Below are 27,274 nucleotides of genomic sequence, written 5' to 3'. Positions count from 1 at the left end.
ACACCATAAGGTAGTGTATCAAGTGTAAAATAGAATTATGCCTAAAAAACAATGTATATACCATAACTTAAATATACTTTGTTGCTAGAAAATGCTAGACATTATTTGAACCTTCAGCAAGTCATAATCTTTTTGTTGGGTCTTTTTTCGAGGGTCTGGCCTCGATGTTGATGGCTGCTGACTGATCAGGGTGGTGGCCCCTGAAGGTTGGAGTGGCTGTGGGAATTTTTAAAAATAAGACAACAGTGAAATTTGCTGCATTGATTGACTCTTCCTTTCACAAATGATTTCTCTGTAGCGTGGAATGCTGTCTGATAGCATGTTTCCCATGGTAGACCTTCTTCCAAAACTGGAGTCAGTCCTCTCAAACCTGCTGCTTTATCAACTAACTTTATGTAATATTCTAAGTCCTTTGTTGTCATGTCAACAATCTTCACAGTATCTTCACCAGGAGTAGATTCCATCTCAGGAAAACATTTTCTTTGCTCATCCATTGAAAGTTTCATCGTGCAATTAAGTCACATCTTCAGGCTCCACTTCTAATTCTAGTTCTCTTGCTGTTTCCATCATAGCTACAGTTACTTCTCCCATGAAGTCTTGAACCCCTCAAAGTCATAAAATAATTTTCATATTTTTCCTTTGAGTTTTTATAGATTCATTATTCACATTTACAACTTCTAATTTACTAATATAAAAATAAAGAAGTTAATTCACTTTGCTTTGAGCTAAATTTGTCATTAAGTTATAGAATTATTTATTTTCTATGAAAAATATTTTATTCTTTTATTTAAGAGCATCATTGAGGTATGATCAATATATAAAGAACTGTACATATTTAATGTGTGCTGTTTGATGCATTTGGAGGTGAGGATACTATATTTAACTTTTCTTTTTCAATGATTCTGTTCCCATTTTTCAGAACTTTCGCTCAAATTTGTACTTAAATAAACCCTTATTTTCACACGAATTAAAAGAGTCAACCTTATCTCCTAGATGGGAAAACGTACGATGCTTTTGTGTCTTACCTAAAAGAATGTCGGCCCGAGAACGGAGAGGAGCACACCTTTGCTGTGGAGATTTTGCCCAGGGTGTTGGAGAAACATTTTGGGTATAAGTTATGCATATTTGAACGGGATGTGGTGCCTGGAAGAGGTAAGAAAGGAAATATCAGATAGAAAACTAGAGGAGTTTTCATCTTTAACTTCATCTTTACTTTTAGAAGATGAAGAGCTTAGCCTTACAGAAGGCTATTCTGCTTGCTTAAAAACAAACAAATGAAGTAGTCCTCTAAACCATAAATAACCAGCTAAGTCAATACAAGCAGTAGTGAGAAGATGAGAAAATTGCACTGTTTCCAAAAATGACCTCTTGGGGACCTGGTCTCTTCACCTGGCTTCACAGTTCTCTGAGTCTTTGGAGAAAGGAAGTGGGCATTCCATTCTCAGAAGCAGGTCCAGAATCATTATCATGAGGCATTTATCTAGAAATACCCCACAGTAAGAATACCTCTTTTCATGATATTTTGTACAGCAGAACCAATTCTTAATTTAATATGTGATCCTTTGGACTATAAAACAGGTTAATTCTTACCAGAAAATGTTTCTTCTTTATCGCTTTAACATTGGTGAGAAAATTGAAGTAGAAATTAAGACTGATGGCAAAGGATAAATAAAAGGAGATTGGTGGTTCCTAGCATAATTTAGTTGTGAAATTTTATTTTTTAATTAATCTGTGAATACAAATGGCTGTAACACATATATTGAAGTATATTACAGTTAAAATCAAAGAAATTTAGTAACATTTCCGTGTTTTCTCTGGAAGTCTTCCAGAGCTTTGAAGTCTTCCAGAGATTTGGAATCTGGTGTCAAATTATTTTGGATGCTAGCGCATCACAAATGATGCAATACAAATGTCTTCATAGTTACCATCACTCATTCATTCATCCAACATTTACTGAGCACCATCCTTGTGCCAAATTCTAAGCTGGGCATTTAGGACAGAGTAGGAAATAAGAAACAGTTGTGGGGTTTTTTTTTTTCCTCCTGGGTTACAAATTAAGAAGGGAAAATATTACAAATCAGAAATAGAAAATACTTTTTAGTAATAGATAACTTCTCAAAAGGAATAATATGCCAAATTGTCAGATGCATTCAACACTGTGATATTTTTGTGCGTCACTCTTTGTATCTAAGAAGACATTCTGTCACTTACAAAGTATTTCTGCTTGACTTTACATCATTTTTATTATATTGGGGTTGGCCCAGAAGTTCGTTTGGGTTTTTCCATCAGATGTTACAGAAAAAGCCAAACGAACTTTTGGGCCAACCCAATATTTCTGTTATTTTTCTAAGAGTCATTTTAAAAACAGATTTCTTCTTAGTTCTTAAATAAAAATAAAGAATGTTTGTATATTCGATTGTGATTAGTTTTGGCTAAGAACTCTATCTGAGGAGGGCTAGAGGTCTAGAACAGAGGTTGGCAGTCTTCCACCCACAGGTCAGGTCCATCCTGCCACTCTTATTGAAACAGCCACACATGTTCATGTGTGATCTGTGGCTGCTTTTGAGTCACAGCAGCAGAGCTGAGTAGCTGTGACAAAGACTGTATGACCCGCAAAGGCTAAAATATTTACCATCTGGCCCCTTTACAGGAAAAAAAATTATCAACCTGCGGTCTAGAATAATGGCAGGATTTTTTAAAAAATCTTTTAATTCAAATTTTAGCATATTCCACCATCCATGTAAAGAGGAAAGATAGTGGAATGGTTAGGAACATACACTCCAGAACCAGACCACTTGGGTTCAGATTCTGGTTCTGCCATTTACTAGCCATGTGACTCCGGGCAAGTTACTTAACCACTCTGCTTTGGCTTCTTCATCTGTAAAATGGGGGTGATCACAATACTTTCTTCATAGGGTCATTATGATGATTAAATGAGTTAATATACATAAAATATTTAGAAGAAGGCATGGCACAGAGAAAGTGCCAAGTAGGTGTTCATTATATCATTGTGTAGATGATTGCTTTTTTAATAGGCATATAAAATTGAGAATTAATGGTTTATCTCAAAGAAAAACTTAAACTAGTGAATTTGAGTTAATACAAAATAGGACTGTGTGAAATGATTTTCATCTCATGCCCACCCTTTCAGTTTTCTTAAATTAATCTGCCACCTCCTGTATTTTCAGCTGTTGTTGATGAAATCCATTCATTGATAGAGAAAAGCCGAAGGCTGATCATTGTCTTGAGTAAAAGTTATATGTCTAATGAAGTCAGGTATGAACTTGAAAGTGGGCTCCATGAAGCACTAGTGGAAAGGAAAATTAAAATCATCTTAATTGAATTTACACCAGTCGGCGACTTCGCATTCTTGCCTCAATCACTGAAGCTTTTGAAATCCCACAGAGTTCTGAAGTGGCAGGCCGATAAATCTCTGTCTTATAACTCAAGGTTCTGGAAGAATCTTCTTTATCTGATGCCCGCAAAAGCAGCCAAACCATGTCGAGACGAAGCAGAAGTCTTGCCTGTTTTTTCGCAGCCCTGATCTTCAGAAAAGCTGAGCAGAAGAAAGAACTCTTGACACTCTGGGGACTGAGTGTATGAGCCTGTTGATAACGAAGGGCATTATTCAAATATTTAACTCTACTCTGTGAATGTCCTAGTCACATTCTGAAGATGAAACTTGTCATTAGGTTGCCGGGGATAAGACTAAACATTGAGCTATAGTCGTGGGCTCTCAGAAGACCCTGGAATTCAACAGAAATGGGTGTCCTGTTTCTCCCTCTTCCGTAACTGGATGCAGGCACTCTGCTCAATCCCATATTCAGCAACTGGGAGACTGCACACGGTGCAGAATAACTTACGCCTTAAAATAAGGATATGTCTTTAAGAGATTTTTCATGCTAACAATTGAACTGAAGGATTTTAAGTTCACAAAGTGGCATTTCTCTATGAGCCCGTCGTTGACACAGGAACTGGAATGGTGCCTTCACGACCCCACCATAGCTTCCTACCTCTAAACACCTCTGACAGTGCCTGGGATGCGGGGTGCAGGGCGGGGGTCTGGGAGAACCGACAGGGCTGCGAGCAGAGCAGGGTGTGGGGTGTGAGCTGCTGTAACAGGGCCTCAGCCTCAGAGCATGTGCATTAATGTTTCCTGGCTACAGCTGCAGGCCCACAGTTCTTGAAACCCCACCAAGATGCTGCAGAGGGCTTGCTTAATTGGACCTATCTGTGGGAACTTCTTAAAAGGAACTCAAAACAACTTTTTAATCTTTCCTGCCAGACACAAATTTTAATTCAAATAATTTTCTGGGTCTTTCAAAAAAATGGTCTAAAACATTTGTTGATTTTGCATAAACGTTTAGACACAGGATGGGTGCCAGATCAGATGAGTTATTCAGCAGCCAAAAAAGGATGGTCACTTGCTTGATTTTTAAAAGATGACAGATTTTAAATGCCCTTTGGGTGGAGGCAGCATGGCAGCCGAGACACTTGAGCTCAAATCCCGGGTTTACTGCCTCCTCTGTGGTCTCCGGAAACTCTTCTAACTCATCTGTGATGCGGTCTCCTCATCTGCAACATTAGAATTTATAAGACCTGTACAGGGGGACTAAGTGAATAAATACAAATGAAGCTCTTACAACAGTTCTTGACACAAACTTAACACTCAATAAGTGTCGGTATTGCTACTTTTGTTATTGTTATTAATTATCACCTAGGTCAGGTATTTAGCGGTGGAAAGAGAACAAGATCTGGAAAGGAAGGCAGTTTTGACTTGAGGCGATTCATTCTTACAGAGGAGCATAGAGGAGCAGCACATCAGCATATCTGCATTGGACGTCTGCAACTTTTCACATTGGAAGACATATATCTGTCTCCTTAGTACTGGGCCTTCTTGATGGCCTCAGAGGTCTGTTCATGAAAATCACTGAGTGAGTGATAAATAGCAGCCTTACAGAGAAAGGAAAGAGCTGAGTAAGTTTGGAAGGCTGGTTAGAAGATATGGGTGCAGCATGAATGTTCCAGAAAAATTTAAAGCAGAGACTGTAAAACAGCTGTGGTACTACTATCTATAAAGTAGATAATCAACAAGGACCTACCGTATAGCACAGGGAGCTCTACTGAATGTTCTGTAATAACCTATGTGGGAAAAGAGTCTAAAAAAGAATGGATCAGGTGAATCAATCACTTTGCTGTACACCTGAAACTAACACAACATTGTAAATCAACTATACTCCAATATAAAATTAAAAATTAAATAAAAAAATTAAATCAGGCAACTTAAATAATAAAACAGCTGTGGTAGATACTACTGAAAATCAAAGAAAAATGAGATTTTCATCAGATTTTCAGTATAAGAAAGTGGTCTAATTTTTGTAGCACTTACAATTTTGCGTGCTAGTTGGATGGCTAAAAAAAGTAAAGGATTTTAATCACTAAGAAGATTTATGTGTGAAAATATATGGTCATGAGAAATTTTATTGCTATCATCATAGTCTCTAATACATAGAATGATTTGCTTTTCTTTTTTATTATGTATGCTTTAAATACATTAAATGTATTTTGTATTAAATGTGTTAAATGTGTACAGTAAATATATGCTTTAAAATACATTAATGAACCATTGGTCTCGTGCCTTTATTTTTGAAAAATCTCGACATCTTTTTCACTTAGTTTAAAATTTCAATCCCTCAGTCTCAACATATATTCCCACCTTTGTAAATGAGATATGGGTCATTCAAAATGAATGCTTAGATCTTTCTTTTTTTTATGTCAAATTACTTTGTACCTACCTTCTTTAAAATCCATCCAGGAGCAAAAGAAGAATTCCATTCCCTCTCACAAGGCCACCCAATGTCCAGCACAAATATTAGGTCTTCACGTGCCAGTTAACTCATGTGCATATTTTAAAATGTAAGTGCCAAGCATTTCCAATCAGGACCAGTACCTAACTTTTATTGATAGAATAATGTCATTCTCTTCTATGACTTCAAATGTCCTTACACTGTGGAGTCCATTTCAGAGAATCAGTGAACAACCAGCTGTCTAAGATGTATAAAGAAACAACCCATGTATGTCTATTATATGCTGGAAACATTTATTAAATTCGAGTTATACTCTCGTAAAGCAGAGAGAGACCTTATTACCCACATGTTCTAAACCCGGGAACCTGAGACACGGTCAGTCCAGGGACTTGACCTGGGTATGCATTTAGCTAGTGTGACCAGGCTGGGACAGAGAGGGGTACCGTCTCCTCTCTGGAATTGCCTGTTGCAGGGAGACGAGGTAAGTTTTGGGAGGCTGTAGGCGCTTTCCTGGGGCGGCGCCTTGTACTAGGAGGGTCTAGAACAGTCTTGCAGAGAGGAAGAAGGACTGCTTAGGACTGGCTCGGAGGAGGTTAAAAGAGTACAAGGGCTCTTCTAGGCTACTAGGGAAAGGATGGAGGGGGAATAGCACTCAAATCCTCTGCAGGATGGAAGTGTACACGTGACTGTGGCATCCGCTGAGGTAAGGGGCGTTAAGACCCCTGAGAGGTACTAGGAGCTCATCCTGAGTTGATGCTGAGTGGTTGACCAGCTGGCTGTGGAGGACTGTCAGCAAGGCACAGAGCGGGTGCACTTCCTTGCAGCCATCAACATGCTTGTCTGAACCGGGGATACTGGCAAAACCGAGTTGACTCATAGCTTTAAATACTCAGAGGAAATAGCTCATCAACCTGGCACGAGTGCACCTCCGAGGGAGGAGAGCCAGGGTTTGGGGGAAGCCATCTTTCTGAGCAGAAGCTACTCTGAGAAACGGGATCAGGAGCCAAGAAGTGGTGGCCAGGCCACAACTCTAACAGGAAACGGGCCGTGTGCGCTGCGGGCAGGACACTGAGTGCTTCAGCCCACCTGCGGGCCGCACTGATAGCCATCGCATGCAGGCTGGGGTGCTGAGACCAACACCTACTTTTCTGCGAGAGGCTTGTGAAAACCAGCTTTCCTCTCTTTACAGCCTACCTTGTGGTTGCACATACCATCCGGGGAATGTGATACCCCATGTAAACAATTGCTACAACTTGATGTGCAAGTTTCATAATTCATGGTGGGCATGTTAAAATCGACTTTCAAATGGGGTTTCAGGAGTCCTGGCCCCTGCCCTCTGCCTACCTCCCACTCCTTCCAAATATCAGTACTTCAACAGGAGTAGTGCTGCTTTTACCCATTTTTATGTTGAGATTCCACCATAACAATTTTATTTGGCAAAATCAAACACCTCTGAATAGGCCATGGTTTCGATGTAATGAACGTAATCCTCCCTGGCTAGTTTAAACAGAAATAGTTATAGAATTGTTTAGAAAGGGGAAGAAATAGACTCTAGGCTATTCTTCCAAAGGTATAGTCCAAAGTCACCCACAAAAACACTGGGATGCCAAGAGCTGTTGATCCTGCCACAGACAGGAAGAAATCTCTGGAATCATGAAGATTCTGCTGCAGATGCCAGCTCGGAACCATTCTGCAGGCTGGCTGTGGAGCTGCTGAGAGCTAAAAAACACAACTGCTTCTGTTCACCCAACTGAGTCCACCAGGAGCGACTTAGTTATTAATTTGCTTTATCCCACAATATACACAATAGCCTCAGAATGATGATAATACTAACAACGCCATCAATATTTTGTTGACTAAAAACAGTTCAAGATTTTGGGAGGACTGTTTTATCCCTTGAGAACCTCCCATTAGAATGTAAAGTCAAGTCGGTGTGTTCTAAAGTCATTTGAAATGACTCCTCTTGATGTAGTTTTGTTGACTCAGTATACAGTTAGATTTCTTTTACTGTGAGTTTTTAGGAATTGCTGCTTAAATTTTATTTTGTTTTATAATAATGCAAAATATTTACACCCTTCTGAGAGCAAATCTGCAAAATAAGGTATATGCAGAGAAGTCCATCTTCTGCCCTTCTTGTTCGCCCCTTCCCCACAGGTAAACCATTCTAAAAGTGATGTTGATTTACCCTTCTGTTTTGTAATATAATTAAATAGGCATACATATTTAATCCCCCCACGTCTTACAGATAAATGGTAGTGTATTAACTACAATTTTTCCACCTTGCTTTTCCTACTCAATATATTCCAGAGATCACTCCCTAACTGTATATGGAGTTATTTCTCATTCTTACAGTTACATGGTACACCATTGTGTGGCTTGGTTATACTATAGTTTATTCAGCCAATCTCAGATGTTTCCAGTCTTTTGCTATTACAAATTATGTTGTAAAGAATTGTCTTATGCATGCATCTTTTTTTTTCTTTCTTTTTTTTTTTTTTTTTGGCCACACCGCGGGCATGTGGGATCTTATTTCCCTGACCAGTGATCAAACCTGTGCTCCCTGCAATGGAAGTGCAGAGTCTTAACCACTGGACCGCCAGGGAAGTCCCCTTGTGCATGCATCTTTTCACATTTTTCAAGATTATTTTGGGGATAGATTCCAAATGTAGAATACATGGGTCAGAGGGCAATGTGTATGTAATTTTGCTGGATATTGCCATATTCCTTTTCATAGGGGTAATATCATTTTCCGTTCCCATCAGCAATGTAAGGAGCACTAACCCCTTAGCTTTTGTCAATTCTACTGTAGCGATGTTAATCTTTTTCATCCCTGTTGTTGAAAGGTCTTTACATATTACAAATGACATTGTGATGTAAGTTGCAAATATTTTTCTTTCCCACTTTGTCCCTTGCGTTTTTAACTTTGCTTTTGGTATTTACCCATTCCCTGATTATAGAGGAATTCACCCATACTTCCAATACTCATATAGATTAATTTTTAAAATTTAAATCTTCAGTCCATTTGGAATTTGTACTGGTGTGCAGTGCAAGGAATGAATCCATTGAATCATTTTTCAGATGACAGTCCAGTTACCACAATACTACTTTTTTACTTTTACCCACTGATTTGGGAATGCCCCTTCAAACTTATACTCAATTTCCATTTCCTATTAGATCTATTTCTGGACTATCTAGTCTATTCTATTGGTCAACTTGCTATTCATGTGGTAATACCACACTGTTTCAATTGCAGAGATTTTAAAACATATTTTAATATCTTGTAGGGGTTATGTCCCCAACCTCACCCCAAAGCTCCTATTTTTCAGTGATTTCCTGACTTTTCGTGCATGTTTTTTTCTTCCAAATGAACTTTATAATTAGTATGCTTAGCTCCAGAAAAAAAAAACTGATGACATTTTATTGAGTTCACATTAAATTTTTAAATTAATATAGGGAGGATCAACTTATTTTTGAGATTGCGTCTTCCTAGCCAAGAACATAGGATGTCTCTTCACTTGTTCAAATATGCATTTGGTTCATTCAGGATTGTTTTATAGTTTTACTCATAGAGATTTTGGATATTTCATGTTAAGTTTGGGCTATTTTGCTATTAAAATGGTATTCTAATTTGTTTTTATTTATATACACTAAGGCAATTGATTTTTCTGTTGATTTTATCATCTGCTACTTTATTATATTCTTATTGCTTGTAGCAGTTATTTAATTGATTCATATCATCTGCAAAAAGAGATTGGGGATTGTTCCCTCTTCTCTTCCAATTCCAATGCTTCTAATTGCTTTTTCTTGCTTAATTGCATTAGTAATTAAGCCTCCAGTGTAATGTTAATAATAGTGGATGTAGATATTCTTGTCTCTCTCTGACTTCAGTGGGAAGCCCCTAGTGTTTCCCCACTGAGTATGACACTATTTTACATACCTACACCGTATATATACTATATAGGTAATTAAATTAAGCACAGCTCCGTTAGTTCCAATTTTATCCTGATTTTTTTTAAACATAAATGGGTATTGACTTTTGTCCAATGCCTTTTTATGCAACTATTATACAAAAGTCATTATATGATTTTTCTCCTTAGAGAATATTAATGTTTTCATAATATCATACTATTCTTGCATTTTGGAGTAAATTTCACTTCATCCTAAGATTTTTTTAAAACAAGCTATGTATTTTGTTCACTAATACTTTATTTAGGAATTTGCATATTTGCTTCTAAGCAAGATTGAGCTGTAGGTGTGTGTGGGTGTGTGTGTGTTTAAGTATTCAATCTTAAAGAAGTATACAATCTTTAAGTATTCTTAATATTAGCAAACAGTGAAAAATCATTAAATATTTGAGAAAGATTTTTACTATGAAAGGTCAAGGTTAACAACAAAACAGAGCTTGAAGATAAGCCAAGGAAAAACATACTTACAAACAAACTTTAATATTCTCAGAGAAACAAAGAAAGATATTACATCAGAGCACAACAAAATGGAGTTGGAAATTAAAAATGAGATAACTGAAGCGGAAAACACAATATCCAGGTTAGAGGGTGGTGAGGTGCCACCCAGAATGTAAAAAAAAAGCTAATTAAATTGAAAGTAGAGGAGAAAAAAGAATTAGAATATTGGCCTAAATTAATGTAATAGAATATCTATAAAATGGGAATAAGCAAACACCCTATACTATGAGAATAGAGAAATAAAAGGAATTTTTTTACAAATAAGTAAAGAAAATATCTCAAAATTGAAGGACATGAGTTTCTAGATTGAAAGGGCTACCAATTTTCCAGAAAAACGCATAGAGAATCACTTCCAAACTTGGAAGGAAAAGTGATGTGCTCCCTACAGTCTAATACTCAAACAATTATTCTCCAATATGAGGACAAAATAGAGGTTTTCAGACATATAAGCCCTCAAGATATTTACCTCCCATGTACCTTGTGTCTGAGGTCTACTGGAAGAGGTGCTTCTCCAAAAAAGAGAACATCCTCTAAGAAGGCTCAGAAATAAGGGATCCAACTTAGGAGAGTGGTAAAAAGTGTCTCCAGGCTGACGGTAAATGGAAATCCCAGGATGGCAATTGAGAGCAAGTTCCAGATAGACCGTTTTCAGGAGGAAGACAGATTTTCCAGTGTGTTTAATGCATTGAGAGGTCATTTACATTTCTAGTGGAAAGTTGAGGAATGAGTTAATGATAAATATAGAGAAATTTAATCAAATGTAGAAAAATAATTATTAGCTTCTAGTGAAACAAAAGTTGGTACATGAAAAGAGATGTAGTAAAACAGCATTATATGGCTCAGCCATAAATAGTATTTACCTGTAACAATGGTGTAAATATTCAACATTTATTTAACTAAAATTATGGTATAACTATATTTGGAGGCAGGATAGGAGGGAAAACGTGTTTGTGGTAGTGGAGGTGTTGGGGCGTAAATCACACCTTTCATTGTTAGGAAGTCAACAGATTATATCTAAAATTTTGTTCAAAGTCAAGGTTCTTAGAAAACAGGCTATGCTTTGCTTTCTCATTAATCCCTGGTCCATTTGCTGCAATATCTCCCATACTCTGCAGTCCAGGACGTCTGAAGGCTCTGGATCCCCAGCTCTAATAGGAACTCTTCAACCCCACTTGACTTCTCTGTTGTAGTCAACACTAGTCACCCCAATTTTCTTCTGAAACCTCCTTGGATTTGTGAAAAGATTCCCTCTTGGTTTTCATAGCCCCATTTTCATATTCCCTTTTCATACTGTTTGGTGGTTTCTCTTTCTCTGTTCCATGCCACCCCTCCCTTAAAATTTTCCAGGGTCCCTTTCTGGAATCTTCTTTCCTTCTCATGCTGCATATTATCCTTGCCCATTGCTTTAGCAAACCTAAAGAGAAAAAATCCCTCTTCCCATCTGTGGTCTGTTTTCTGAGCTCTAGAATCACACATTCAGCTCTACCTTGGGTAACTTTATCTAGAAACGTACATAACATCTAAAACTCAACTATTTATACTGAATTGATTCTAGTTTCCCAAAGCCTGTACCTCTGTTTTGGTTTTACGAACCCATTTTCTACCTGATGAAAATTGTAGAACCATTTTCTACCATTTTCTTCCAAGCAGGAAGCTGAGGGTCACCTATATTAATTGTCTTTCTCCCATGTTTCATATTCAGTCAGGAAGTTCTACCCTGGACCTGTGTTCTCTATAATAGCTCCTTAGAAGCGGCCTTACATATGTCCCTTACTAACGCCTGCAAAAATAGGTGAGTAGATGCTTTTGACGGAGCTTAAAGAGGTTCTTTTCTGTTTGCTGTTCTGTTTACTGCAAGTTTCTCAGTCATCAGCTGAGAATGAGGATGAGGGAGGAAACTTTAGAAGAAAGGAAGAAATATGAAGTTGTTTTCTAGGAAAATAATATAGTGAATGAAGTAGAGAAATATAGCACGGCTGCTAACAAGTATTAAAGTCTCCCTCAGGTTATGGAGACCAGTCAGCATGCCTGCGTGTTTCCTCCAGCCATGTTCAGTTGTGTATGTTCAACTAAGGAAGAGAGTTAGTAATTTTTAAGCTAATGCGATAAAATAAGAGAACGTCAAGTGAACTAAAGGTATAGGTAAGCGACTCATAATAATGCACGACAATAAAACTTAAGTTGGAAAATGCGTGTATAGAGGGTGTCATTGAAGATTTGGTAAGAGCAATATAAGATTCTTCTGTGACCACATGATTGTCACAAATGAATTGATATCGGAGTGTTTCAGGGAGTAAGATGATAGGATTCTTGAAACGGAGATTATTGAGGCATGTCAAATACTAGTAATGGCAGGTGTAGGAATAAATGCCTGAGGTAGGTGTGGAAGTCAAGACATTTGGAAGAGAGGAAGTTAAAGAATGGAGAGACCAGGGTGTTCCATGGATCATCTATGTGAATACTAAAATTACCAAGAATCAAAACAGGGAGCGTTATGGTGAGCATAAGAATAAGTGGGCGGTTAAACTCTTCAGAGAATGTGAAACTGAGAGGAGCCCTGTGGGGCTTTCCCAGGAACAGACTCCTGTGTCCTCCACCTCTTGTTTGTAGAGCTTTAGCTTCCTAGGCTTTCCCTGAGTTCCAAAGAACAAATTTAATCAGAGAAGCAAAAAAATGCAAAAACAAAGGAAAGCAGTCAAGCAAGACAAAATAATAATAGTTTAGCCATAAAATTAAGTGAAGGACTTTTAGTTCCTCCTCAAGGGCTAGTTATTTTGCAGATACTAAAGCCCCCACCAGCTGGAGAAAGTTAACTGCAAGCTGACCACCAGCATGTGGACCTCAGACACTTTGGAACCAGAAGGTTGACGATTGAGATTTCCAAAACATGACCCTGTTACCTCACCGTCAGCCAATCAGAGAACTGTACATGGGCTGATCTCATACCCTGAGACTCTCTCCCTTCACTTTATCTTTAAAAACCCTTCCCTGATAGCCACCAGGGAATTCAGGTCTTTGGAGCACAAGCTACCTGTTCTCCTTGCTTGATACCCTGCAATGAATGCTGTTCTTTCCTTCACCACAACCTGGTATAAGTAGACTGGTTTTGCTGTATGTAGACCCAAGTTCTGTTCAGTAACAAATGCAGCAGTGTGACCAGGGGTTTGGGGACAACCTCAACAAGGTGAGTAATGGGTGGTATTACAGGGTGAGGACATGCTATTCAAAGCTGGGGATTTTTAGGGAGGAGGGAGTATAATGGCTGGAAATCAGTGGCTCAAGGGGTCTGGGAGAGAAAACAACCAGAATTTAAGTGGGCTGTTAGGGAAACAATGTCCTCGGGAGAGAGTCAAATAGCAACAGTGAGAAAGGGGTAAGAAAGTCCAGGGAAGAGTTTGAAGATATGACAAATGATCAATTTAACCATCTACAAATGAGGTTAGAAAAAAAATTAATTAAAATTCAGAGAAATCCCTCTGGGAGACATCCCCAAGTCTGCGGTTTGGCTAAGAGCCCGTCTCCTATGGTCCACTGTGCATACCTCTATTTAGCATTTATCATCTAAGAAATGATCTTCAGAGGTCCAGTCCCTCTTTGACCAGCCTAACTGTTCACAGTTACCAGCAAGAGATCTTGCCTATAGTAGATAGTTAGCAAATGTTTGTTAGACTGGACTTATTACTGTGCACTGTAATTATTTACCTTTCCCCCCAAATATGAGCTCTTTGAGGGTAGGGCGTGTGAATTTTATTTATCCTTGTATCATATTTCTGATACAATAATAGACACATAAAATGCTTGGAACCATGAATGCACAGAATAGATTCATTTTTATTTCTCCCAGCAATTTACTCCAAGTGAAATAGAATTCATTTATCCACCGGTAATATTATATGTTTCAGTTATTTATTGCTATCTAACAAATCACCCCGAAACTTAGTTGCTTAAACATTGACGGTTTGTTATTTCTCACAATTCTGCAATCTAGGTTGGGGTCCATTGGACCATTTTTCTGCTCCATGTGGTGTCTGCTGGGGCTGGAACATCTAATATATTCTTCACTCACATGTGTAGACTAAGATGGTTGGAGCAACTGGAGTATGACCAGACAGCTCACTCTCTCTCTCTCCTCATGTTTTTACAACTAGCTTTTACAGCTACTTGAGCTTCCTACAGCAAGGTGATCTCAGAACATTTGGACAAGAAATATTGTATCTGGCCTCCAAGAGAAAGCTGAAGACCTTTAAAAAACTAGATCCAGATGGGCACTTCCACTGCATTTTGTTGGTCAAAGCAAGTCACAAATTCAACCTAGATTCAAGAACAGGAACAATAGACTCCACCTCTGGACATGAAGAATGCACATGAAGGACCAGAGGAACTGATGGCAGCCATTTTTGGAGACTACCCCCACAATGCCTGTAGGAGGGTATTCTGTCTCCTGCAAACCCTATCCAAACTCGATTAAAGTGATCAAACTGGCTTTGGAAATCACCTCTCTAAACAACTTTAGACTCAACTTCAAGGTCTGCATCAGGATATCTGAAGCTTCAGAAGGATAGCTCCCACACCCCAACTCACTTGAATCCAGTTCAATTCAATAGGTATTGAATACCGGTCATAGACAACCCCTTACGTTTAGCCTTTTCCTTCCATCTTAGCCACATCTCTTCCCAGGTCTCTTGCCTTTATTCTTTTTTTTTTACCATTCATCTTCCATGGATTTTATTTTATTTTTTTTAAACATCTTTATGGAGTATAGTTGCTTTACAATGTTGTGTTAGTTTCTGCTGTATAACAAAGTGAATCAGCTATATGCATATGTATATCCCCATATGCCCCCCACTTGCATCTCCCTCCCACCCTCCATATCCCACCCCTCTAGGTGGTCACAAAGCACCTAACTGATTTCCCTGTGCTATGCAGCTGCTTCCCACTAGCTATCTATTTTACATTTGGTAGTTTATATAAGTCAGTGCTACTCCCTCACTTCTTCCCAGCTTACACTTCCCCCTCCCCATGTCCTCAAGTCCATTCTCTACGTCTGCGTCTTTATTCCTGTCCTGCCCCTGGGTTCATCAGGACCATTTTCTTTTTAGATTCCATATGTACACTTTAGCATACAATTTCATTTCATTTCATTTTATGGCTGAGTAATATTCCACTGTATATATGTGCCACATCTTCTTTATCCATTCATTTGTCAATGGACACTTAGGCTGCTTCCATGTCCTGGCTATTGTAAATAGTGATGCAGTGAACATTATGGTACATGACTCTTCTTGAATTATGGTTTTCTCAGGGTATATGCCCAGTAGTGGGATTGCTGAGTGATACAGTAATTCTATTTTTAGTTTTTTAAGGAACCTCCATACTGTTCTCAATAGTGGCTGTATCAATTTACATCCCCACCAACAATGCAAGAGGCTTCCCTTTTCTCCACACCCTCTCCAGCATTTATTGTTTGTAGATTTTTTTTTTAATTTTATTTATTTATTTATTTATTTATTTATTTATGGCTGTGTTGGGTCTTTGTTTCTGTGTGAGGGCTTTCTCTAGTTGCGGCAAGTGGGGGCCACTCTTCATCGCGGTGCGCGGGCCTCTCACTACCGTGGCCTCTCCCGCTGCGGAGCACAGGCTCCAGACGCACAGGCTCAGCAATTGTGGCTCACGGGCTTAGTCACTCCGTGGCATGTGGGATCCTCCCAGACCAGGGCTCAAACCCGTGTCCCCTGCATTGGCAGGCAGATTCCCAACCACTGCGCCACCAGGGAAGCCCTGTAGATTTTTTGATGATGGCCATTCTGACTGGTGTAAGGTGATACCTCATTGTGGTTTTGATTTGCTTTTCTCTACTGATTATTGATGTTGAGCATCCTTTCATGTGTTTGTTGGCAATCTGTATATCTTCCTTGGAGAAATGTCTGTTTGGGTTTTCCACCCATTTTTGGATTGGGTTGTTTGTTTTTTGATATTGAGCTACATGACCGCTTGGATATTTTGGAGATTAATCCTTTGTCAGTTGCTTCATTTGCAAATATTTTCTCACATTCTGAGGGTTGTCTTTTCATCTTGTTTATGGTTCCCTTTTCTATGCAAAACCTTTTAAGTTTCATTAGGTCCCATTTGTTTGTTTTTGTTTTTATTTCCATTACTCCAGGAGGTGGGTCAAAAAGGATTTTGCTGTGATTTGTCATCAAGTGTTCTGCATATGTCATAGAGTGTTCTGCCTATGTTTTCCTCTAAGAGCTTTTTTTTTTTTTTAAGATCTTTATTGAGTATAATTGCTTTACAATGGTGTGTTGGTCTCTGCTTTATAACAAAGTGAATCAGCTATACATATACATATATCCTCATATCTCCTTGTCATGCATCTCCCTCCCACCCTCCGTAACCCACCACTCTAGGTGGTCACAAAGCACAGAGCTGATCTACCTGTGCTGTGCGGCTGCTTCCCACTAGCTATCTATTTTACATTTGGTAGTGTATATATGTCAGTGCTACTCCCTCACTTAGTCCCAGCTTACCCTTCCCCCTCCCCATGTCCTCAAATCCATTCTCTACGTCTGCGTCTTTATTCCTGTTCTGTCCCTATGTTCTTCAGAACTTTTTTTTTTTAGATTCCATATATATGTGTTAGCATATAGTATTTGTTTTTCTCTTTCTGACTTACTTCACTCTGTATGACTGACTCTAACTCCATCCACCTCACTACAAATAACTCCATTTCGTTTCTTTTTATGGCTGAGTAATATTCCATTGTATATATGTGCCACATCTTCTTTATCCATTCATCTGTTGATGGACACTTAGGTTGCTTCCATGTCCTGGCTATTGTAAATAGAGCTTCAGTGAACATTGCGGTACATGACTCTTTTTAAATTATGGTTTTCTCAGGGTATATGCCCAGTAGTGGGATTGTTGTGTCCTATGGTTGTTCTATTTTTAGTTTTTTAAGGAATCTCCATACTGTTCTCCATAGTGGCTGTATCACTTTACATTCCCACCAACAGTGCAAGAGGGTTCCCTTTTCTCCACACCCTCTCCAGCATTTATTGTTTGTAGATTTTTTTGATGATGGCCATTCTGACCGGTGTGAGATGATATCTCATTGTAGTTTTGATTTTCATATCTCTAATGATTAGTGATGTTGAGCATCCTTTCATGTGTTTGTTGGCAATCTGTATATCTTCTTTGGAGAAATGTCTGTTTAGGTCTTCTGCCCATTTTTGGATTGGGTTTTTTGTTTTTTTGATATTGAGCTGCATGTGGTGCTTGTAAATTTTGGAGATTAATCCTTTGTTAGTTGCTTCATTTGCAAATATTTTCTCTCATTCTGAGGGTTTTCTTTTTGTTTTGTTTATGTTTTCCTTTGCTGTGCAAAAGACTTTTAAGTTTCACTAGGTCCCATTTGTTTACTTTTGTTTTTATTTCCATTTCTCTAGGAGGTGGGTCAAAAAGGACCTTGCTGTTATTTATGTCATGGAGTGTTCTGCTTTTGTTTTCCTCTAAGAGTTTGATAGTGTCTGGTCTTACATTTAAGTCTTTAACCCATTTTGAGTTTATTTTTGTGTATGGTGTTAGGGAGTGTTCTAATTTCATTCTTTTCCATGTAGCTGTGCAGTTTTCCCAGCACCACTTATTGAAGAGGCTGTCTTTTCTCCATTGTAAATTCTTGCCTCCTTTATCAAAGATAAGGTGACCATATGTGCATGGGTTTATCTCTGGGCTTTCGAACCTGTTCCATTGATCTATGTTTCTGTTTTTGTGCCAGTACCATACTGTCTTGATTACTGTAGTTTTGTAGTATAGTCTGAGGTCCAGGAGCCTGATTTCTCCAGCTCTGTTTTTCTTTCCCAAGATTGCTTTGGCTATTTGGGGTCTTTTGTGTTTCCATACAAATTGTGAAAATTTTTGTTCTAGTTCTGTGAAAAATGCCATTGGTAATTTGATAGGGATTGCACTGAATCTGTAGATTGCTTTGGGTAGTATAGTCATTTTCACAATGTTGATTCTTCCAATCCAAGAACATGGTATATCTCTCCATCTGTTTGTATCATCTTTTCTTTCATCAATGTCTTACAGTTTTCTGCATACAAATCTTTTGCCTCCTTAGGTAGGTTTATTCCTAAGTATTTTATTCTTTTTGTTGCAATGGTAAATGCGAGTGTTTCCTTAATTTCTCTTTCAGATTTTTCATCGTTCATGTATAGGAATGCAAGAGATTTCTGTGCATTAATTTTGTATCCTGCTACTTTGCCAAATTCATTGATTAGCTCTAGTAGTTTTCTGGTAGCATCTTTAGGATTCTCTATGTGTAGTATCATGTCATCTGCAAACAATGACAGTTTTACTTCTTCTTTTCTGATTTGGATTCCTTTTATTTCTTTTTCTTCTCTGATTGCCATGGCCAAAACTATGTTGAATAATAGTGAGAGTGGGCACCCTTGTCTTGTTCCTGATCATACAGGAAATGTTTTCAGTTTTTCACCATTGAGAATGATGTTGGCTGTGGGTTTCTCATATATGGCCTTTAATATGTTGAGGTAGGTTCCCTCTATGCCCACTTTCTGGAAAGTTTTTATCATAAATGGATGTTGAATTTTGTCAAAAGCTTTTTCTGCATCTATTGAGATTATCATATGGGTTTTATCCTTCAGTTTGTTAACATGGTGTATCACATTGATTGATTTGTGTATATTGAAGAATCCTTGCATTCCTGGAATAAACCCCACTTGATCATGGTGTATGATCCTTTTAATGTGCTGTTGGATTCTGTTTGCTAGTATTTTGTTGAGGATTTTTGCATCTATGTTCATCAGTGATATTGGCCTGTAGCTTTCTTTTTTGTGACATCTTTGTCTGGTTTTGGTATCATTGTGATGGTGGCCTCATAGAATGAGTTTGGGAGTGTTCCTCCCTCTGCTATATTTTGGAAGAGTTTGAGAAGGATAGGTGTTAGCTCTTTTCTAAATATTTGATAGAATTCACTTGTGAAGCCATCTGGTCTTGGACTTTTGTTTGTTGGAAGATTTTTAATCACAGTTTCAATTTCAGTGCTTGTGATTGGTCTGTTTACATTTTCTGTTTCTTCCTGGTTCAGGCTCGGTAGGTTGTGCTTTTCTAAGAGTGTGTCCATTTCTTCCAGGTTGTCCATTTTATTGGCATATAGTTGCTTGTAGTAATCTCTCATGATCCTTTGTATTTCTGCAGTGTCAGTTGTTACTTCTTTTTCATTTCTAATTCTGTTGATTTGAATCTTCTCCCTTTTTTTCTTGATGAGTCTGGCTAATGGATTCTCAACTTTGTTTATCTTCTCAAAGAACCAGCTTTTAGTTTTATTGATCTTTGTTATTGTTCCTTCATTTCTTGTTCATTTATTTCTGACCTGGTCTTTATGATTTCTTTCCTTCTGCTAACTTTGGAGGTTTTTTTGTTGTTCTTCTTCTTTCTCTAATTGCTATAGGTGTAAGTTTTGGTTTTTTATTTGAGATTTTTCTTGTTTCTTGAGGTAGGATTGTATTGCTGTAAACTTCCCTCTTAGAACTGCTTTTGCTGTATCCCATAGGTTTTGAGTCATGTTTTCATTGTCATTTGTTTCTAGGTATTTTTTGATTTCCCTTTGATTTCTTCAGTGATCTCTTGGTTATTTAGTAGCATATTGTAAAGCCTCCATGTATTTGTATTTTTTACAGTTTTTTCCTGTAATTGATATCTAGTCTCATAGCGTTGTGGTCAGAAAAGATACTTGATATGATTTCAATTTTCTTAAATTTACTACAGCTTGATTTGTGACCCAAGATATGAGCTATCCTGGAGAATATTCCACGAGCACTTGAGAAGAAAGTGTATTCTGTTTTTTTTGGATGAAATATCCTATAAATATCAATTAAGTCCATCTGGTCTAATGTGTCATTTAAAGCTTGTGTTTCCTTATTTATTTTCGTTGTGGATGATCTGTCCATTGGTGAAAGTGGGGTCTTAAAGACTCCGACTATTATTGTGTTACTGTCGATTTCCCCTTTTATGGCTGTTAGCATTTGCCTTATGTATTGAGGTGCTCCTATGTTAGGTGCATAAATATTTACAATTGTTATATCTTCTTCTTGGATTGATCCCTTGATCATTATGTAGTTTCCTTCTTTGTCTCTTGTAATAGTCTTTATTTTGAAGTCTATTTTGTCTGATATGAGTATTGCTACTTCATCTTTCTTTTGATTTCCATTTGCATGGAATATCTTTTTACATTCCCTCACTTTCAGTCTGTATGTGCCCCTAGGTCTGAAGTGGGTCTCTTGTAGACAGCACATATACAGGTCTTGTTTTTGTATCCATTCAACCAGTCTGTGTCTTTTGGTTGGAGCATTTAATCCATTTACATTTAAGGTAAGTATTGATATGTATGTTCCTATTACCATTTTCTTAATTGTTTTGGGTTTGTTTTTCTAGGTCTTTTCCTTCTCTTGTGTTTCCTGCCTAGAGAAGTTCCTTTAGCATTTGTTGTAAAGCTGGTTTGGTGGTGCTGAATTCTCTTAACTTTTGCTTGTCTGTAAAGCTTTTAATTTCTCTGTTGAATCTGAATGAGATCCTTGCTGGGTAGAGTAATCTTTGTTGTAGGTTTTTCCCTTTCATCACTTTAAATATATCCTGCCACTCCCTTCTCGCTTGCAGAGTTTCTGCTGAAAGATCAGCTGTTAACTTTATGGGGATTCCCTTGTATTTTATTTGTTGCTTTTCGTATTTTTTCTTTGTATTTAATTTTTGATAGTTTGATTAATACATGTCTTGGTGTGTTTCTCCTTGGATTTATCCTGTATGGGACTCTCTGCACTTCCTGGACTTGATTGACTATTTCCTTTCCCATGTTAGGGAAATTTTTGACTATAATCTTTTCAAATATTTTCTCAGACCCTTTCTTTTTCTCTTCTTCTTCTGAGACCCCTATAATTCAAATGTTGGTGCGTTTAATGTTGTCCCAGAGGTCTCTGAGACTGTCCTCAATTCTTTTCATTCTTTTTTCTTTATTCTGGTCTGTGGCACTTATTTCCACTATTTTATTTTCCAGGTCACTTATCTGTTCTTCTGCCTCAATTATTCTGCTATTGATCCCATCTAGAGTATTTTTAATTTCATTTATTGTATTTTTCACCATTGTTTGCTCTTTAGTTTCTCTAGGTCCTTGTTAAATGTTTCTTGTATTTTCTCCATTCTATTTCTGTGATTTTGAATCATCTTTACTGTCATTATTCTGAATTCTTTTCCAGGTAGACTGCCTATTTCCTCTCCATTTGTTTGGTCTGGTGGGTTTTTACCTTGCTCCTTCATCTGCTGCATGTTTCTCTGTCTTCTCATTTTGTTTAATTTACTGTGTTTGGGGTCTCCTGTTCCCAGGCTGCAGGTTTAAAGTTCCCATTATTTTAAGTGTCTGCCCCTGTCACAGACACGCAGTGTGTGAAGTTGGTTGAGTAGCTTTTGTAGGCTTCCTGGTGGAGGGGACGGGTGCCTGTGTTCTGGGGGGTGGGGTTGGATCTTGTCCTTCTGGTAGGCAGGATGCAGCCGGTGGTGTGTTTTGGGGTGTCTGTGAACTTAGTATGACTTTATCCTGCCTTTATTCTTATCACTGTGTTGCTCTCACGTGACTCCATAAGCCTGGAGCTTCATGTGCCTGGAATATCGTTCAGCTGCTCCCTATGACCTGTGTTGAAATAGGCCTGTCAAAAACCTCATATCCTCTTGGAATCCTAGAGAGATTCGTGACCCAGGGCAGATATATTTTTTTGGTTCATTCCTAGTTATAAATGCTCTCTTCCACCTCAGGGAAACACTCATTTTGCCTTCATCCCAAAGCAAATGTAGTCTTCTTTTGTATTTTATGTTATCCTCTAGTTATGTGTAGAAGCCGCCCTGAAGCATTCATATGTTCAGATGAGTCAGCTTTATCTTTGTTAGAATATCAGCCTCTTGAGGATGGGTGATATCTAGGCTTAACCAGGTTGCTTTCTAGATAAAGCTCTTTCTGACCCGTGTGGTCTCAGAGTGTCCTAAGGTTCTTATTAAGTGATTTGATTTGTTCTATCAAAGGAACAGTGGGGTTCTTAATTATATGTTATATTTTGAATCTTTGTTTTAATAAAGAGGTACCAAAAAATCTTGGTGATTTCAGAGTTTAAATTTATTTCCCTGTCTGTATCAATAAATTATTGTTTCAAATAAATGGTGTTAGAGAGATGTTTTTTACTTTTTCAGAATTAAAAAAATGTTAATCCCACGAAAAGCTTTAGGTTATATAATAAAGGTTAAATTTTTGGGAGTTAGTTTTACAAAACGAAAAAAAACCAAAAAAAACACCCAAAACCCACAGTTGAGAAACTGTTGAGTGCTAATAATCTTTACAGGAAATTCCTGTAAAGGAAGTAGGATTACTCACTCTTTCAACTAAACCTAACCACAAACCTTATCTAGTCAAGGAGGTTGGTCTGGGGAGAGTTTTAGATGCTTCATCTTCAGGTCATTTCCTTCTACTTATAGAGGTCATTAATTTGATTTTCCTCTGTATGACCATGAATTTGACAATGTCAGTGGTCATTTACAAAATACTAAAGGTTTTCCTTTTTTTTTTTCTCCAGGTTTAGCTCATTATTTACAAACTTGTGTGAGTTACATGTACTTTCTCCATTTATCTCTCTGGATAGGAAGAGATATTGTAGACCTCTTTGAAAATGGATATTCTCACATGCTCATCTTCAGATAGAAAAGCCGGCAGTCACTGAAAGAAAGACTTGAAGTTTCTTTCTCTTTTTCAATGTCTTAAGGACAGGAAATACAGGTAAGACAATGGTATATATTTTTTTCCACTAGATTTCCTAACCAGCAAATATAAGTTGAGAAAAGAACTTAAATCATTTTCAAAATGGATTGCTAACACTATTCTTTTTCATAAACTATTTGTACTAATAAATTTGCTACCTAATTAGCAAATTTTACATCTCCACATATATGGAGACTTTATAAAAAAACAAAACCTGGTGGTTATGAAATAAACCTATCTACAGTGCTTTGAGCATTTTGTGGGAAAGGTGGAGAGCAGAGGGGTTCAAAATGTTTGCTGACTCAGCCATAAAAAGAAACAAAATTGGGTCATTTGTAGAGACGTGGATGGACATAGAGGCTGTAATACAGAGTGAAGTAAGTCAAAAAGAGAAAAACAAATATCATATATTAATGCATATATGTGGAATATGAAAAAAAATTGGTATAGACGATCTTATTTACAAAGCAGAAATAGAGACACAGACATAGAGAACAAATATATGGTTACCAACGGGAAAAGGTGGGGTGGTGGGGTGAATTGGGAGATTGGGATTGACATATATACACTATTGATACTATGTATAAAATAAATAACTAATGAGAACCTGCTGTAGAGCACAGGGAACTCTACTCAGTGCTCTGTGGAGACCTAAATGGGAAGGAAATCCAAAAAAAGAGGGGATACATGTATACATATAGCTGATTCACTTTGCTGTACAGTAGACACTAACACAATATTGTAAAGAAACTATACTCCAATAAAAATTTAAAAAACAAAAAAGCAAACAAAAATAGAGGGCATAGATCGTACCTATAATATCTAGCATAGAGTTTGCCACATGACAAGAATTCAGCAAATAATTGTTGTACAAATGTGTATGACCAAGATTGGCAATTTAGTTTAGATTGGGTTTTGTTAAGCTATTCATATCTGTATTCCAGCGTCATCATTTTTTAAATGCATGACTTTGGACAATTTACTTCACCAAAAAAAAAAAAAAAGTTTTTGCCGAATTTAAATGCTTATCTTGACTTGACTGTAAAATCTTTGAGAGCAGGAACTACACTCTTGATTTTCTGTAATTCCTAGACAATGGGATATAAAGCTACCATGGATCATGTGAGAACCATAATAATATTGGTTGAATTAAATAGTTGCTGTTACACCAGACCAAATGTTTACATGTACATGTGTTCCCTGGGTATAGTCATTGCTGATCTTATGGGAAATTGTCTTTAACTGTGGGATTCTCCTACCTGAGCCTCAGATTCCCTGTTGACACCTGCCTTCTCCACCTGCCTTTCCTCTTTTTCTCCTCCCACCAAAAGCTTTGGTCAGAAAAAATTTTAGTTCATCATCAACCAAAGATAGTTGAAGGTGTAGTCTTGACCAACTGATTGGGGGAATCTTCAACCTGTAACAAAAAAAATATGGCTCTCAAAAAGCAGGTATGGATGCTGTTTTGGAGAAGAGACCCTTCAGATACTTGAAGTCACCCTTTTGAGCTCTTATCTCCTTTTGTGAGGTGACGGCATATGCTGATAGGAAAATCAGAGTCTCTGAGACCCTTTTCATATGGACATGAATTCCTCTTCTAATACTTATAAGATATGCAATTATCATTAATAGTGGGGACCACTCTTCAAGCAATGTGAGCCTTGGTGGTCCATCAGTGAAACATGAAGGACAGCAACCATCTTCCCGAGTGTGACAGAAAGTACGTAAGAGAGCAGGACACCATTATATTCAGTGCCACCTGCGCATTGATTTACTGCCAAGAACAGACCTGCAGCCTGGCTTGGTTAAGTTGCCCAATGCTTGAAAACTGCTCGATAAATCACCTTGTGTGATTCCTTATGATTCTTGGAAGTGTTTTGGTGATGGTGGAATGAAAGGCATCACACAGACATCAAAAGATCTTAAAGAGGTAGATGTTGACAAACAATATCAGTTGCATTATCCCACATCGATGGGGTTTCCAGAATGGGCTTGCTCTTGTGTTGTTCAGTTGCCAACAGTGTTGGTAATAACTGCTATAACTTAGCACAGACCCATCTCCCCAAGGTCTATTCTTGTCCCTGAGCAGGGCTTCCCAGGGATGATCCCTGAATCACAGTGATTTCCCTGACACTTGTTTATAATATAGAGTCCAATGTTCTTCTCCTTGAGAATCTGATTTAATATGACTTGGAGACCCCAGATATCTGAATTTATAAAAAGCATTCCAGGTGATTCTTGTAATGGAGATAATTTGAGAAACACAATCCCAGAGACAAAGCTGTAGCCTAGAAACAGCCCCAGGCAGCTTGAGGTCCTACGCCAGTAGGTGAGGGTATCATGGACAGAACATCTGACCACTCAAGGTTGGGACAGGAATTCCTGAGGTCTGGAGACTTCTGGGTGTCACAGTAAAAAATTTTCTATAGGCTTGGTAATTCAAACATGGAATCACAGAATGTTAGAGCTGAGATGATCTTAGAAATAATAAAGTCCCATGATTCTCAAGTCAGGGAACTTTAAAAAAAAAATGCAGATTTTCCAGTTTAATCCCCAGAAGTTAAGACCCCCTAGCCCTAAGGTGGAGGAACAACTGATAACAGTCCAAATAATTTATTTTGCAGATAAAAAAACTGAAGTGCAGAGAGAGGCTAACTAGAGTCACACAGCAAGTTAATGGTTAAACTTAGGTTGATATGCATTTATTTTGACTTCTCCTGAGTTCTTTTGCATTTATTTGGACAACAGAATTGATACAATTTATGCATGAAGCTTTTCCTAGGATTTGGAGATAAGATTTCTGAAACAGGATCCCTTCTTTTAAGGAGCTCCCAACCTAGTGAGAGGACATGGTATATGAAATAACAATTTCACTATGGTGTGGATAAATTCTGAACAAGGACTTACTGAACTCCTGTGTGAGTCACGCCCTATCCCTTGAGAGAGTGTGCAGGCTGCAAGACGGGCTCAGTTCTGCTGGCATGGAGCTTTGGTTCTAGTTAGGGGAGAAGTTTATAAAACAAGATATTTTCCAGACAGTTGTGTGTGCTAAGACAAAATAATATAACATGAGTAATAAGAGAGATGGTTGCTGGCTGGTGCAGTGGTGAATAGAGAGGAGGAATGTCATTATGCACATGGTCAGTGGAGGTGTCTCTGAGGATGAGACACAAGATAAATCATGAGAGAGCCATATTGAGTCGTACGGGGTTTTGCATCTGATGCTTTGGAATGGACTCTTTATCTAGTGGGCAGTGGGGCTGGTGAGGTTATCAGCACAGAAATGACATCCTCAGGCTTGATTTTTAGGAAGATGCTTCCAGTGGCCGGAGATGGGGAGATTGACCCTTCAGGGGCTTTGTGGGCAAAGGAAGGGGAAGCAGGGGATAGGGGGAGGTAGGCCACATCTGAAAGGCAGTTGCTTATCCTAGGTCCTCGTTCCTAGACCACAGTCTTGGAAAGAAGAACTACCCATTGTCACCAATGGGGATAAGTGATGCAGTGACTCTGGTCCCAGTCCGTGGCACTCTAGGTCCTCCACCATCTCATGAAGCCCTTTCTTGGCTGAGCACACCCTCCTCTCAGCGGGTCAGCAGCCAAGTGGAAACATCCTGTACTTCTGGTCCCACCTGGGTACACTGGTCTGGAGAGACCTCCCAGAGTGTATGACTCTGTCCGCCTCTGTCCAAGACAATGTCTTTGTGGTTTTCGGGGTTTGTCTTTTCCTGCCTCCTCAGAGAAGTTTGTCCACACACGCTCTTCTCACTCTCACTTGCATTTGGCCTGCTACCCTGCCAGCTCATTCCCCTCATGGTGGAATCAAGTCAGCACAGGAGGAAACACCTCCCCGTCTTGTCTTCCGTGTGCAGTGTAGCCTGGGGAGGGCATGGCTCGTCCCCACTCCCCACCTTCCTTCCCGAATCCCTCGTCTCCATCACCTTAAACCCTCTGCACGTGCTGATCTGATCTATCAGTGGCCAGACCTGATGGAAACTAAGTCCTTCTTGTGCCCGACTTCTCTGCTTAGTGTCAGGGTGGTCTCTCTGTTCTGTTTCTTCTCTTCCCTTTGGGTTTATCCTTTTAAATTTTCCCTTGGCCCTGACTCACTTTTCCAGGCTGGTGTTCCTCCGGGAAGTCTATCTGCTCTCTCCTCGCAGCCTCCTGACTTCTCTCGCTGGAACTCTCCCCTGTGGATC

The 27,274-nt window shown here is 38.5% G+C and overlaps 1 protein-coding gene across 1 annotated transcript in view; it reads left to right on the top strand.

Moving 5' to 3' along the window:
- Nucleotides 1-3,989, top strand: part of IL18R1 (interleukin 18 receptor 1) — a 38,928-nt gene extending 34,939 nt beyond the window's left edge. The window contains exons 11-12 of the mRNA XM_059942630.1: nt 994-1,152; nt 3,189-3,989. Of these exons, the coding sequence (XP_059798613.1) occupies nt 994-1,152; nt 3,189-3,544 (515 nt within the window). The 3' untranslated portion in view covers nt 3,545-3,989. The remainder of the gene's footprint in view (nt 1-993; nt 1,153-3,188) is intronic.
- Nucleotides 3,990-27,274: the final 23,285 nt, after the last annotated feature.

This window comes from Balaenoptera ricei, chromosome 13 (assembly GCF_028023285.1).
Source record: "Balaenoptera ricei isolate mBalRic1 chromosome 13, mBalRic1.hap2, whole genome shotgun sequence".
Taxonomy (NCBI): domain Eukaryota; kingdom Metazoa; phylum Chordata; class Mammalia; order Artiodactyla; family Balaenopteridae; genus Balaenoptera; species Balaenoptera ricei.
This window is presented reverse-complemented; position numbering and strand designations above follow the sequence as displayed.